The sequence below is a fragment of the Colletotrichum costaricense genome (assembly GCF_030867565.1).
Source record: "Colletotrichum costaricense strain IMI 309622 chromosome Unknown Scaffold_10.1, whole genome shotgun sequence".
NCBI lineage: Eukaryota > Fungi > Ascomycota > Sordariomycetes > Glomerellales > Glomerellaceae > Colletotrichum > Colletotrichum costaricense.
Window position 1 is genome coordinate 1,386,266 of NW_026848239.1, and position 13,863 is coordinate 1,400,128.

Genomic DNA, 13,863 nt, shown 5'->3' on the forward strand with positions numbered 1-13,863 from the left:
ATCACAACCAATAACGGAAGAGCCAAGGTTGCCGAAGACGAGTTCAACTCAACGATGGGAGTTTTGCTTGTGGATCTGGAAACCTCGATCCACGGAATGCGGCCATGAGATGTGGACTGGAAGGGTTGATAGTGACTTAATTGGGCCAGCTGAGCTGTTGATGCTTGTAGTAGCTGTTGGTGTACGAGAAAGTAATTGGATTGAGCAATCCCTTGATATTGTCTATATCAATTTATTGCATACAAAAGTTCTGACTGCAATCTTCCGACATCCCATTTGATCTCCAAATTATTCTGTTGTTCAATATTGAACCCAACAGTTGATACAATCGTCTAATCACAACATGACGTACGATTGACTTGGTGACATGTAGTTTCCGTGGGGCAACAATAGAACCATGGTTCTGTCTTTGGCTTGCCGGAGAATGGCAACTGCCCACACCTGTGTCCACAAGGATGCATGAGAAAGCTGAGTTGAGTTGTCGACAGGGATTGATAGAGGTCACCTCGTGTTGGTTGTGACTTCTGAACCCTGGCTAGGGAACAAGCACAGCGGGTCTGCATTGAGGCCATTTTGACTTCGCAAAGCTAGCATAATTACAATTATCTTATTAATCCCTTCATTTCATTGCCTATCACATGTCCCTCCTCTCAACAACAACATTCCATTCACGATAAAGATGTCGTCTTCCTCTCAATACCTAGAGGGGAAGAATGATCATCAAGAATATGAAAACACCCTTTTACGTTACCATGCTCACGTTCAACCACCTCCGGGCGACGACCACGTGCAAGCACTCCGCGGTACGAGGCTGCCGGCCACTTTCGACAGAACATGGATGTCGACATGCGTAATTCATGGCATTCGTCACAACGAGGCGTTTGCCATGTCAGAGCCAGTCCGCAAGCTCTGCTTGGATTCAGATGATAGGTCGTTCGCCCGTGCCCGCAACGCTCGACTGATCATGAGTAACATCATCCCGGACATGACGTCCGATGATGAAAAGCCTTATTGTATTTGGTACCCAGACATTGCTAGCGAGGATACCTACCGAGCATTGTCGACGCACTACCCCGATTTGCGATATCTTGTTGGGCGGGCCTGTGCAGTCGCCGGGTACGACGATCTATACAGCGAGCTTGGTCTTCTCCCCGAAGTCTCCGTTGCCGAGGAAGCTAGGGACAACATCTCGAAAAAAGGATCCAAGATCATATTTGACAATATCATGCGCCAACCTGTCTGTTACGCCATTCTCAGCGACTATACCCGTTCAAGCAACTCAAAGAACCCGTTGTCCCCTGCCTTCATGAACGGCGACACGGCAGTCCGGTCCTCCTTGGACGTTCGAGTTGGGCTAAAAGATTACAAGGACTGGGGAAAACATTACTTCAACATCACTGAGGACTTCAACATTGATGAGTCTTCATCAAAGACAACCAACGTTGAGGAACTGGCTCCCGAGCACATCGCGCTCTTTTACACCCCCATTTTCTCGCACTTACCGACTACCAATAAGGACGCCTTGATCCTCATGGCTGCATATGAGGGCAACATAGAGCGCTATGTACGCCTCCGCCGGCCGAGGATGCTTCACGACGAACAAGCGGCCGTCATCCGCGGCATCTACCACAACACCACCTTTGCCAAGTGGTGGTCTCTCCAGAAAATAGAATATGGCAACTATGCGATCAAGACAGCCATCCTCGCCCGATTCATCATGGTCAACGATTTGTCACATATCGCGCCCTACAACTCAGCTGAAGCCGCTATGCCACATCTGATATGGTGGCCATTGCTCCCTGCCGAGGTGACATTGAGAGAACTGGTCCGCCGTCGGCCTGATATGCATTTGCAAGTCGCTATGACGTGCATCGCGGGCGACTACAGAGACCTCTGGGACGAACTTGCGCCAAAGCCATGCTCAGAGCTCCTAAACCAGGCAACACAGAAGGAGGAACGGAGTCCAAGGTTTCCGCAAAGCCCGAGATACCCAGACAGCCCCAACCGAAACTATTACGTCGAATACCTCGAGAAGAGAGCCAGGGATCTGGGTATGAAGCCCATCGATCTACCGCGGACATGTTCTGAATGCGAGGATGCGGCCGTCCGCGATAAAGAGCCTACGACAACCTTTCTTGACCCTTGGATAATTGCTTGTAGGTACGCGATCGTGGACTCTAATCCTGACGAGTGCTACTACTGGGGCGTGGGGGGACAGCCCAATGCCACCAGTTGGGAGCTGTGTATTTGCTCGAGTGAAGAGATGAGGCAGGAGGCAAGAGATGAAGAGGGTCTAGTATTGTATCAATAGAAATTCGGTATCCCCAACGCCTCTTCTCGGCATTACGTCCGTCCACTACAGTAATTCGGACAGAACCTGTGACCGTCTCTCGATAAATGTGACAATGATGCGGCATTCTGTCACTTCATCATTGAACATAATTTCTGTTCTCAACTCCACTCCCTTCCCCACTGGCATCCTCAGTGACTGCTTCAGCATCCTTATTGACACCATCCTCGGCACTATCCTCAACGACATCTTCAGGACCATCCTCAGCACCATTCTCAACACCATCCCCGGTAGCGCTGGCATCATCTTCATTACTGTCTCTAGCATGCCCTCGACTATGAAAACTGGACCACGCCTCGACAGTGTCAAAGGTCTTCGGCGGAGCTCGAGACATATCATCAGAACGGCCCTCTTTTTCCGCGTTAATCAGCTCACGAGCACTCTCGTCGCCTTCATCTGCGGCTCTCTTCAAGCGACGCAAGATTGCGCCCGCTCTCGCTGTGAGAAGGTGAACACACTCGGTTTCGCCCAGCTGAGCTGCTATGTCTAGAGCCGTCTGCCCGAAGGAGTTCTCGATCAAGACATCTGCCCCATGCTCCAGCAAACTTTTGACTACTTCCGAATCTCCGACCATCGCAGCTTCCATGAGTGCTGTACTGCCTTCTGCGTCAATGATGTCGACAGGAGCTCCGTGTTCGATGATCTTGTCGAATGCGGCAACAGGGAGGTGCAGGGCGGCGTAATGGATCGGTGTCTTGTTCTGCGGCCCTCCAGAGACCTCCAAGTCCAGGTTCTCGCATTGCAACAAGCGTTCGAGCAAGTCCATGTTTCCCTGGAAGATTGCTGAAAAGATTGGCCGATCGTTCTCTCCGCCACCAATATCAGGATTAGCTCCCTTCTCTAACAAGAAGCAGACAATATCGAGATTTCCGTAGTCGCAAGCGGCTTGCAGTGCCGTACAGGGTACGTGCCGCTCACTGGCGAGGTTGACATCCGCGCCATGTTTCACAAGTAATTTGACCATTGGTAAATGTCCTTGCGTTGCTGCTGCTTGGAGAGCATAGCCTTCTGGGGCGTTCACATCAGCCTCATGTCCCAACAGAATCTCGGCGATTGACACAGTGCCGTCGTAAGCACTGGCAGTCAAGGCATTTCCAAATCTGTTTTGTATCCAGTCAGCAACGAATGGAAGCATTATGATGGTAAGGTACTGGGCAGGCAATGTGGAGCAACCTACTCTAACCCGAGTGCGTTGCAACTCGCTCCGAATTTGATTAGTTGCTCAACCGTCTCCTTTTTCTCGAGGTCAGTCGCGATATAGAGGCAGTCATCCAAGATTTCTTGCCCTATAGAGCCATCTGCATGCTCCCAACAAAGCTCAAGAACATCTTGCAAGTCTTCTTTATCTTTCGAAGCGGCCCTGAAAGGGATCTCGCAGTCCAAACCTGTGGACTTCTTTAGGATGAGACGGATCACATCCCAATTCTGCTCGTTCGTGGCTACCTCTAAGGAAGCCTTGAAGATGTGTGATTCGTGTTCGTAACCCAGTAGCTTCTCTACAATCTCGATTCTGCCAGAATGAGATGCCATTATGAGGGCTTTGCTGTGTTCATTAGGGGTTAGATTATCTGCTGCAGCTTCAAGGATGGCATTGAACATGGAAATGTCCGATATGAGGGCTGCCAGAGCTAGCGGTGGCATCCACGACGGCTCCTCAGAGGTCGTGTGATTCTCATCGCTAGACTCGCTTTGATCGGTATTTTCTCCCGTCCATCCTTCAAAACTCAATCTGGCACCTAATTTGATAAGCTCCGTCACCGCGGCACTGTTACCAGAGAAGATTGCTGCGTTGACAACAGGCCCAATGTTAGCTGAGCATGCATCCTTGTTCGCGCCCCTGGCTATCAACTTTGACATAGCCCGAACGCTCCCCGAATAAGCGGCCATAGCGAGCGGGGTGGCGTTTCTTCGTTCTGGTCCCGACTCATCGACTTCGGCTCCTGCGTCAAGCAGCTGATCAATGATTTCGGTCTTGCCAAAACTAGCGGCCAGGTGAAGCTAAGCAATGTTAACCTTTATGCTGAACACAAGCATCTCCATCATGGCCAAATTAAGTCGGAAATACTCACCGGCTGGTTCCTCAGCGAGTCATACTTGGTTATCTCTTCTTTATGCCCGGCTTCCAATAGAGATTCCACCAATAGCGGATAGCCGAGTGTTGCTGCAACATGTAGTGCGTTGAGATCCTTTGCAGAGATGTCACGCGACGTGAATGCTTTAGTCAACCGCTCGTACTCATTCAACCATCGAATCATGACTGAGGATCCCGCCTCCCAGAACGCAGTTTCTCTCGAGAGACGACGGGTGACGTCGGTAGTTGCTTGGCCTGCGTGCTCGAGCCAAAAGCTTGTAGCGTAAGGAAGCGCCAAGAATTCCCCTTGTTCTTCTGTTCGAGCCGTGTCTGAGTCAAAGGGACTGCTCGAACTGTCACGTTGTATGTTCTCCGCTTCCGAGGTCTCCATAATGACGGAACCCGCTGTCTCCGTATGTTGAACGTCCTGTGACTCCTGATATTGAGACTTTGGTGTTGCTGGTCTGTTATTCGACATTAGGCCTTCTGGTGAGCACGAGAGGCGCTCTAAGACGTGATCAAAGCATCTCAGAGCAAGAAAGCCGTGTTGGAGGTCGTGCTCATCTTTCGACAGGTCCAATAACTTGTCTGAATTGTTCAAGAGATGGTTCTTCACATCAATATTGACAAACCCAATGGTTGTTTCGCGGCCATGTCGAGCCTGAACGAGAAGTGGACTGCACTTTTCCACCATATGTTGCAACTGATGTCTGTGCTCCTCATCATACGGGGATGAACCGATCAATACCAGAAGTTCGATTTCCGTAGGGTCCCGATACGCAAGAATCAAGGCTCTGAGTAGCTCTTTGATGGAATCGATGTCATCGACATCAGGCCTGAGGATCTTTATGCCCAGTTAGCTGATTCTAATCAACCACAGCCATCAATAAATCCATAACGAATATCCAAATTTTCCAATCCGAAATTCTGGCAACGTACCGACGACCACGCATCGTTAAGAAGTGTGTTAAAATCTTGCGGCGCGCGTTCCAGCATGCGTCGGATATAACCATCCTTTGTTCCAGGAGGAAGTGCTGCTAGGCGCACAACGGCCACGTCAATCCATTTGGTGTCCTCGGCACGAGTTCCTATGACGCTTTCGGCAAAGTAGGAGATAGCTTTGGTGTATCCCTTCTCCTTTTGAAGTTCGTCTACTTGAACATGGGCATGCTGCTTTAGCTCTGACCTCAAGCTTTTGCCATACTTTTTATCCTCGAGATCAATGCGATGCACAGTATGATGCGGCTTCAGATGTTTTTGGATTGACTTGCGTTCACGGCTGGTGAATAACCACCGGGTTGATGCTCGTTTGCCCTTTTCAGGGGTCAAGCGCTGAATGTCAGCACCAATGAAGGCCAGCAATCTTTTGGTCGATTCGTTTGTGTCTGGGTCCGGAAGCTCGTGGAGATTATTGATAACGAAGAAGATGGTCCCGATGGTACCATCTGTGAGCATATCTCTCAAGCACTGCCAGAGATGCTCCACGCTTTGATGTACGGTGTGTGTAGAGTCGTTATTCGAATCCTTGAGAAAATGTTTCGCATAGGTAGCGAGAACCGCCTGCTGTTGGCAGAGCTGTTGTAGCAAAGACTTGAGTAAGTCTTCGGCAGTTGAACGGTCTGGCGTTTGATTGCAAAAGTAGTAGGCCAATAGGTCTGGACGATGGACAGAGTCACAGTCATCATCTTCCGCTTTTCTGATTGTGGCCTTGATCGACTGTATACTGGCAACAGATGCGTTGGTCTTTCCCTTACCCTTTGGTCCATAGATGTACAGAAAGCAGTCCGACATTTTTTCACTTGGAGAGGACCATTCCTTCCACAACGGATCATCGAGCAGCCATGATCTAGAGGTCAGCCGCCGGGACAAGTTGGTGTAGACTTTCTGCATGTCTGAGCCAGCTAGTTTTTCGATGACTCTTCTCCAGGTTTGGCTGTCTATTGCGGTTTCGCGGGTACAGTTGAATCGCCCTCTGGCAACTCGCGGAGCACTCTGAATCATTCTTTTGAGTGGTCCTCTCACTCGTTGGTATTGGGGATCCTTGAATGACTCAAACTTGACCAAATCTCTGTGGGCTCTGTAGAGGCCTGTCTCCATGGAAGAATCAAGACTTGCTGAGTCTCGGCTGACGAATTCAGCAGATTCCTGTGGCACGTTAACTTCAATGTTCTTGCGAGTCTCGAAGCTTTGGTTCGCAAACCTTTGACCGCAACTTATCAAGCATCTCTTCGGGAAAATTCTCACTGGTTAGCTTTTGGATGATGTCTGTCCAATTTGTATTCAGTTCTTCAAAGAAGCAGTGAACCTCGACCTTCTGGGATAGCTTGCCGACAGAATGCACAAAACCACGTTTCAGCTCTCGTAAGCTCTCATTTCCAGGTTTGAGTAGTGTCAGGAGCTGCGAGTCGACCGCCTTGCCAGTGTTTTCTTTGACTTGCATCTTGGCCCAATGTTCGGCTACTTCTGCAACAGGCGCACCGTTGAAGGGTGTTCCAAAGAATAAGCAGCCTGTGATGCTTTCGTACATGTCTGGATAGTGGAGCCGTTCACTTTCCGCGAGGCACAATGCTTTCGCAATTACCAGTCCGCCCATGCTATGCCCGAGCATTACGACTGGTCTCCTGGCGCATTTCTACATTCTTTTCAGCACAAAATTCTGTCAAAAACTCTTATCCCGTTGGGTTGATTACCTGTTCCTCTCTTCTCAAATTCAGGGCCTCGAGAAGCTCGGCTGCTAGGTTGACCATATACTGCTTCATCTTGAAACGTTTCGCGTATGCCGAGCTATATGCGAAGAGCATAATGCGAGCACTGGGAAAGTCTTTGGCAAGCCCATCATCGTCTTTCAGCCAATGATAGCTCTTGGAACCTTCCTTTTCGTAGAGCCAACTCTTCTCTGGGCTCGCACCGAGGCCATGAACGGCCACAATGCTGTCGCATGCATCAACGGAATTGTACTGCTTATGACTTTTAGCTGGACTTACTCAACAGTGGGATCCGGTGGGCTTCGGAGTATATCCAGCCCCAGAGTTGGGTTTGGTGTGACTTGAGGGTTCGCAGACATGGTTCTGTATGCCCGCTTAAACCAATACTGAATCTTGCCTATGTATGTCAATCGTTAGTAGTGGAGGAACGAGAGGAGATTTTGAATTTCGCGCAAGAGAAGGCGAGGGCGGACCCAAGAAGGCTCTACTAGGTTTTAGGAAGCCTTCTCAGAGCACGACAACATTATTCAGGCAGCTGAGCTAAGTTGTCCTTCGCAGCATGGAGTTGGAATTTGGTTGGCCAAGACTACTCGGATTACGAGACTCTCGAACAGGTGGGTTTCATTTTCTGCCTCAAAGCATGTGATTTGTCCTATTTAAGCCTTTCAGGTTGCGGATACATTCCTTTTCACTCCAATTCTTTGCGTATGTACATGGATTGGATGTCAGCCGCACATGATAGTCCGCGCGACAATTCCTCCTTCGAGACTTTGGGGGGCGGATGAGATCAGGCTGTCCTATGAGATCTTCCAAAAGCGAGAATGCCCCTGTAGTACCCCCCATCGGCTAATGCAGGGGACCCTGCTTGGTCCTTCTGTGGCCAATGGAATGTGAGACTTTTCAGCTGTCGAGATGACCACTACACCCTCGAGAAAACGGGAATGATAGGTAAATCGCGGGAAAATAGTCTCCAGCAACTTGGTTCGTTTTGAAGCGGCTTCGACATCGTCGGAGCTCGCTCATTTCCCTCTGTTCTCTCTCAGGTTGACTACATGCCATCACGGGTGTTCGCTACCAAACAGATAACGCAGATGGAGATGCCGTCAACGAAGGAAGAAGGTGAAGCTCAGGTACCACTCTTTTCTCATGATGCCAAATGGAGGGATGCAACTGACCTGGCAATGGAAATTGTAGCTTGCTCCCTACAAAACCCAGCTTCTGATAAAAGCATCCTCTCCAGACCAGTTGCAAAAACTCCTTCCAGTCTCCTACCGGACGGGTTCAGACAATGCTGACCTCGCTCCTGCGACACCACACAACAGCGCGTTCCTGGAGAAAGAGCTGGGGCTTGGACGTTTAGTCCAACTGACCCCGCGGCTATGGTTTGCGGGACGGCCAACCCCGACACGCCCGCTACACTATCAACGGATGCTTGGCCGGGAAATTGTCGTAGCCGAACAGATGGATCTCCATCTCGTCTGGACGACGGGGCTCATCCATATCAAACCCATTCCACGATATCTGCTGGAACCCAATTTCTGGACACATTGTCTTTCCTGCCAAGGTCACCGGTGCTCACGAACCACATTGACACCCTGCGATCGCCAGAGACTTTGGAGGTGTGCCTTGGGGTTCCTGTTCTCCTACGCTGCCCTGATCTGCCATGAGAGCGACTTCTTTCTTGCGAAGGACAACCGCTTGATTCCCAAGGAAGTTGAATGGGACGACTGGAGGGAATTCGCCACGGAGCTGAGTACGCAGACCATCTACGGGCGAATCGATGAGCGCTTCTATTACGGAGAGCTGCGCCTCAGCCGGTTGAACAAGCTGCAGTATCTGGCTTCCTTCAGTTCTTACATGCCTCCGTGGAATCGCTATGGGGATTTCTTTCACGACCAGTTCGCGTGGCTCGCCTCAACAACAGTTTATATCGCTGTGGTTCTCACAGCGATGCAAGTTGGTCTGGCTACTACACATCTTGCTGATAATGCAGCTTTTCAGTTGGCCTCTTATGGTTTTACTATCTTTTCAATTTTGGCGCCTCTCGCGACTATGGCTCTCGTTCTGGCAACCTTTTTATATATGTATGTGTCGAATTGGCTAGCGACATTGGCATTTCGAGATCGTAGACTTGCAGACATTACACGTCTGACCCAAGTCTAATGCCGTTGATGCTTTTTTAGAAGAGTCCTATGATCAACCTGGCCGCTACTGAAGATGTTCGTCCCTTGACGACCAGTAATAGATGACACGCTTTCTATCATCTGAATACCTGACACTATGCGGCCTGTGTCAGATCGTTCTTAACTGGGAATCTCAGGATGAGCCCACTACAATGGATTCGAGGCACAAGTCAATGCTAGTCACGAACGAGATCATGGATGACCATAATTAAGACCCGCCCCAGTACCCAAAGCTGCCGCCCTGCTTTTATGCTGCCAACTGATATGGTACCTGGTTAAATGATTTGGCTTTACTTTATGGCTTTGGCGGTCAAACGAAGTTGATCACATCACGGAAAAAGAGACGTTGCAGAGTAAGTTGTAAATATATATGTTTTCCATTCCAAGTAACATATTTGACGTGAAATATCTACTCGAAAGGTGGTATTAAGTGTTTGCACCTGAGTGCTCTATATCCATATTCGCCGGCTACCATGTACTAAACCAATCGAAGAGCGTTTGTAGTTAAATTTTAATGCTAGCGAGCACAGAAATTTAGAAGATGCTGCCGACGCTGCAGAGAAGGCCGCCAAGGTTGATGGCCTTGAGAATACCTCCGACGAGGCCAAGGACGATGGGCAGAAGGCCGGCAAGGACCTCAAGGAGGAGGCCAATGACACCGCCAAGGACGGAGCAGACGAGCTCCAAGAGACCCTCGATGAGGCCGTTGAGGGAGCAGAGGAGGTGGAAGACAACGGTGAGGAGGACGAAGATGATGGGGCCGAGGAGCTCGAAGATGCCTACTGAATGGTTAGCGGGAGTCACTCTGAAGGGTTGCGGATTGTTTTGTAAACTTACTGCAGCCGAGAACCTTGATGACATGCTTCAGGCAGAAGATGATGTCAAAGATGAGCTCAAGGACGCAGGAGATGATCTTCTCCTTCTCCTCACCGACAATCTCGACAGTCTCGCCAAGGCACTCGACAATGTCGCCGACGAGGGAGTGGATCAGGCTGATGATGATGGTGACCTCGCTCTTGACGAGCTTGATGATGTCGGCCTTCTTCTGGGCGATCTGGCCCTTGGTGACACCGTCGACGGTGGAGTTGATGGTGGAGCAGTGCTTCTTGACCTCGACGATGGTGTACTGGATCTTGGTGTAAACGACCTCAGTGCGCTTGACGGGGGCGTCGGTCTCGGGGACAACGGGGATGTGGACGACGGGGACCTTCGCGACGTCGGTGACATCAGTAGGGAGGCCCGGGAGGGCAGGCGCCGCGAGGGAAGTGGCGAAGAGGGAGGAGATGGCGACAAGGCCGAGGTTGAGGAACTTCATTTTTGCGGTTGGGGGGGGTTGGTTTGAATTAGCTAAAGAGTGTGGTGTAAGTTGGATTAAAGAATGACGAAGAGACAGAGCTGAAAGAGCTGGATAGTCTGAAAAGAGTGACTGAGTGAGAATGCTGAAGCTGGATGAAGAAAAGTCTCTATTCTGGCGGAGTTGTCAAAGGCTTAAGTACCTGGAGGACATGGTGTCGATGCACGAATAAGACTTATCATGACATCCTCATGGAGAGGATCATGACCCTCAACAATTCCCCGAAGATGCCGATCGCAAACCTCCACAAGGTTTCCAAATGCAGCTCGAAATTATCCCTCTAGGTGCAAGATCATGGGTCGCTTCCTAGTTTGTCTCATCAGCCTCTCACTTGGCTGCCTCTATTTCCTAATCATCCTTCCAAACCCTTGACGAGAGTTCGTCATGGCGGCAGACAGCCTCCCGTGCCCTGGCTAGTCAAATGTGAAAAGTTGACGATCAGAGCTGACCTGGCAGGGCAGCTATTCTGCTTCGGGGATTTTAGTGGGAGACGCCCCCATAAAGAACCCTTGACGTTGACGATCGTTACTCCACGGATGCTCCGCGACGACGTCAAAACGTTCGTTAGCCACATGTAGGGAGAGACACGATGAAATTAAGCTTGGCATGCTTGCTAGGTGCCGTTCGACCGTTGTCCTGCAAGCTCAAAGTAAAACTAGAAGGAAAAGTTTGCCCTTAATTGTCCGCACCTGAAGTCGATAGTTCGGTTGTCAAATCAAAAGTCAAAGTCGGTCGACTCTTTAGCGGGCAATTGTCTCAGCGCCGCTTTGTGAACCAAAGCAAACCAAACCCAATTCCGAGATTGTCGCTGAGCCTTTCTGGGCCGGAAACAATGTTTTAGTGAGCTTTTCGTGGCTTTCGGAGGCTCGGACCCCCCCCAGAGATCAGCGGATTCGCGGGTTGCTTGGCAAGGGTTGCCGATGATCATCATTTGAGACCACAGCCAAATCCCGAATTGGATGTTACCCTCTTCACGAGATCATAATCCAGAAGGTTTCGTAGGTCAGAGGCGGTGAACTTAAAACAATAGTCCTGTGATGGTCGCGATGCAGGGCGACAGGTCGTTCCAAGGCTCGTTGGATCACCAACTTGAGTTGCTGACTCTTTGACCCCCTTTTAGGGCATTCAGCTGTTGCCGCGGCTCGGTCCCGGACTTTCCAACCCAATTTACCGGGACAATTTCCCTTTCCTCGGGTACTAAAATCAGCCAGCCATTTTGAAAGATTATCTCTTCCTCTCGGTGTGGCTGATCAGATAGATCTAACGTCGCAAGCAGAGATTGCAGGAGACTGGGCGAGGAGGAAGTCGGGAGCATGCGGCGCTAAGTGAAAGTGCCGGCAGAAATTGTCATCGAAAATGGCGTTGTGATGAAGACAGCCCAGGAGTCCGGGACTCAGGAGGCAGATGAGAGATGCCCTGCACGGACAAAGCGACATCACCAGGGGAAATTCAGACAGCCCACATTGTTTGGTCTCATGCGTGCGCCAAAGTCGTCTGAATTTCTCATCCCGCTGGCTGGCTGCTGTCTTGCATTCGCTGGACGATGATGCGACCCCTGGCTTCATGTTGCGGGGGATGAGAGACTGGGGGGTCTCTTTCATCCTCTACAATCTCCTCCATCGAGTATAACCAATGGCTTTAACCCCCTTTTCGTGGCCATTATAGCATTGCAAGAAGGATTTTGGCTCATCCCCCCGGCCGATACGATGATGATATGGGCGGAATTGCCGACATAGCTCTCCGCAAGGGAGCGCGAGGCGCGAGGTCGTGTTTTACACCAGAATTGTCTCTACGTGTATCAAGTTGCCGATCCATCCGCGGCAAGGGTGGGGCTAGGTCATTCAAGCAGGTAAGTCTTACCGATTGGAAAGACGAAAGAAAAAAAATACTGGTGTTTTGATCTTCTTCCTTTGGGAGATCGGCGGATGAATTCGGGGATCAGCCGCATGGGAACCGAAGAATGTGAGGTCGCGTGCGAATGCGGGAGACAAAACCACACAAGCCTTTCGTGCATTCTCAAGTTAATGGAAACAATGAGCTTCCCGTGCCTTGGCAAGACGCGGGAGTGGCAAGCTGGTTGGGAACTCTCTAAACACCAAGACTTGGCTTCTAAGTTTCTTTGCTTCTTCAATCTTAGGTGGTCCGCTCAACTTCTTCAACGTTGATATTCCCTTTTTTGGATGATGCGTGTCACCGCTCCGACACTCGATCGCCAGTACGCCAGTACCATTTTGAGCCTCGGAGGAGCCCGACCACTTACGAAGCCTACCGCCGAGTCTCACTCTTCGAAATGTCTGAGAGCATGCCATCTCAAGGAGAAGCCTGCACAGAGTTCTGGGCATGACAGATGGCAGGTGACAGATGACACCAGACGCGAGCGCCGTCCAATCCTCCCCTCGTGTAATGCGTTGCACCTTCGTTTTCATCATCGCCTTCAGCTTCATCCCATCTCGAATGCATGTGTCAGCGCAACGCTCACCACTGACAGCCACATCAGCCGCAAGTGGCGGACGCGAACCAGGCACGCAGGGAGATCCTATCCTTGGCAAGTGAAACATCAAGCGTTCGGGCCTATCACGGCGTGGTCGCTGCAGCGGTGACCCACGTCCAGACGGGCCCAAGACGGGTTTCACAAAGCTTTTCAGTCTTCTTTTCCCCTTCTTTTCAGGGGAGATGGCTGCGCGGTGGCCGCGGCCGACATGCTAGGCGGCTGCGACCCGAGTCGGTTATGCCAGCCGACGGTGACTGTGCCTTTGTCGGTGATGCTCTCGGTTCGGTTGGGCGCGTGGTGCAGCCGCCGTGAGTAGCGGGGGCAGATCAAGATGGAGGATCCTTGAGGTAGATCTGTTTGGCTGACTGAGTTCAGCGACGCATACGTTTACATGTCGGGAAAAACTCTGTGAAATGCGCACAAGTTGGTTCGAGTTCTTCGCATGCTCGCAACTGAATTACGTCAAACGAGTCGTGGCGATGGAAAACCTCCCGATGCAATTGACCGAAGATGTGCCTTTCGCGGTGTCGCTAGTTCCATGTTTCTAAGTCCGAGTGACACACCCAAGTGAGTGAGGGCGGGAGAGAGGCTTTGCTCCTCAACACTCAGACCTGCAGTTGTCAGGTCAAGTCGTATAGGAGCGAAGTGTTATGCCCTGTCAGTGTCAAAGTCATCCAATGAGTTACTCCTTATGTCGGGCGTCATTATT

General features: G+C 50.7%; 4 protein-coding genes across 4 annotated transcripts; 2 read left to right on the forward strand and 2 right to left on the reverse strand.

Moving 5' to 3' along the window:
* Positions 1 to 679: 679 nt before the first annotated feature.
* On the forward strand, positions 680 to 2,311 carry CCOS01_10078 (uncharacterized protein; the record flags this gene model as incomplete). Its single annotated transcript, XM_060458234.1, has 1 exon — positions 680 to 2,311. One exon carries the CDS (start codon positions 680 to 682, stop codon positions 2,309 to 2,311), a length of 1,632 nt encoding a protein of 543 aa, XP_060311399.1.
* Positions 2,312 to 2,429: 118 nt separating this feature from the next.
* Positions 2,430 to 7,485, reverse strand: CCOS01_10079 (uncharacterized protein; the record flags this gene model as incomplete). Its single annotated transcript, XM_060458235.1, has 7 exons — positions 2,430 to 3,450; positions 3,528 to 4,348; positions 4,420 to 5,265; positions 5,361 to 6,566; positions 6,622 to 7,053; positions 7,112 to 7,352; positions 7,406 to 7,485. 7 exons carry the CDS (start codon positions 7,483 to 7,485, stop codon positions 2,430 to 2,432), a joined length of 4,647 nt encoding a protein of 1,548 aa, XP_060311400.1.
* Positions 7,486 to 8,217: 732 nt separating this feature from the next.
* On the forward strand, positions 8,218 to 10,095 carry CCOS01_10080 (uncharacterized protein; the record flags this gene model as incomplete). Its single annotated transcript, XM_060458236.1, has 5 exons — positions 8,218 to 8,256; positions 8,735 to 9,082; positions 9,310 to 9,345; positions 9,423 to 9,478; positions 9,840 to 10,095. The coding sequence occupies 5 exons, from the start codon at positions 8,218 to 8,220 to the stop codon at positions 10,093 to 10,095; spliced, it is 735 nt and encodes a 244-aa protein (XP_060311401.1).
* On the reverse strand, positions 9,844 to 10,624 carry CCOS01_10081 (uncharacterized protein; the record flags this gene model as incomplete). The annotated part of the gene is made up of 2 exons (XM_060458237.1): positions 9,844 to 10,088; positions 10,147 to 10,624. The coding sequence occupies 2 exons, from the start codon at positions 10,622 to 10,624 to the stop codon at positions 9,844 to 9,846; spliced, it is 723 nt and encodes a 240-aa protein (XP_060311402.1).
* Positions 10,625 to 13,863: the final 3,239 nt, after the last annotated feature.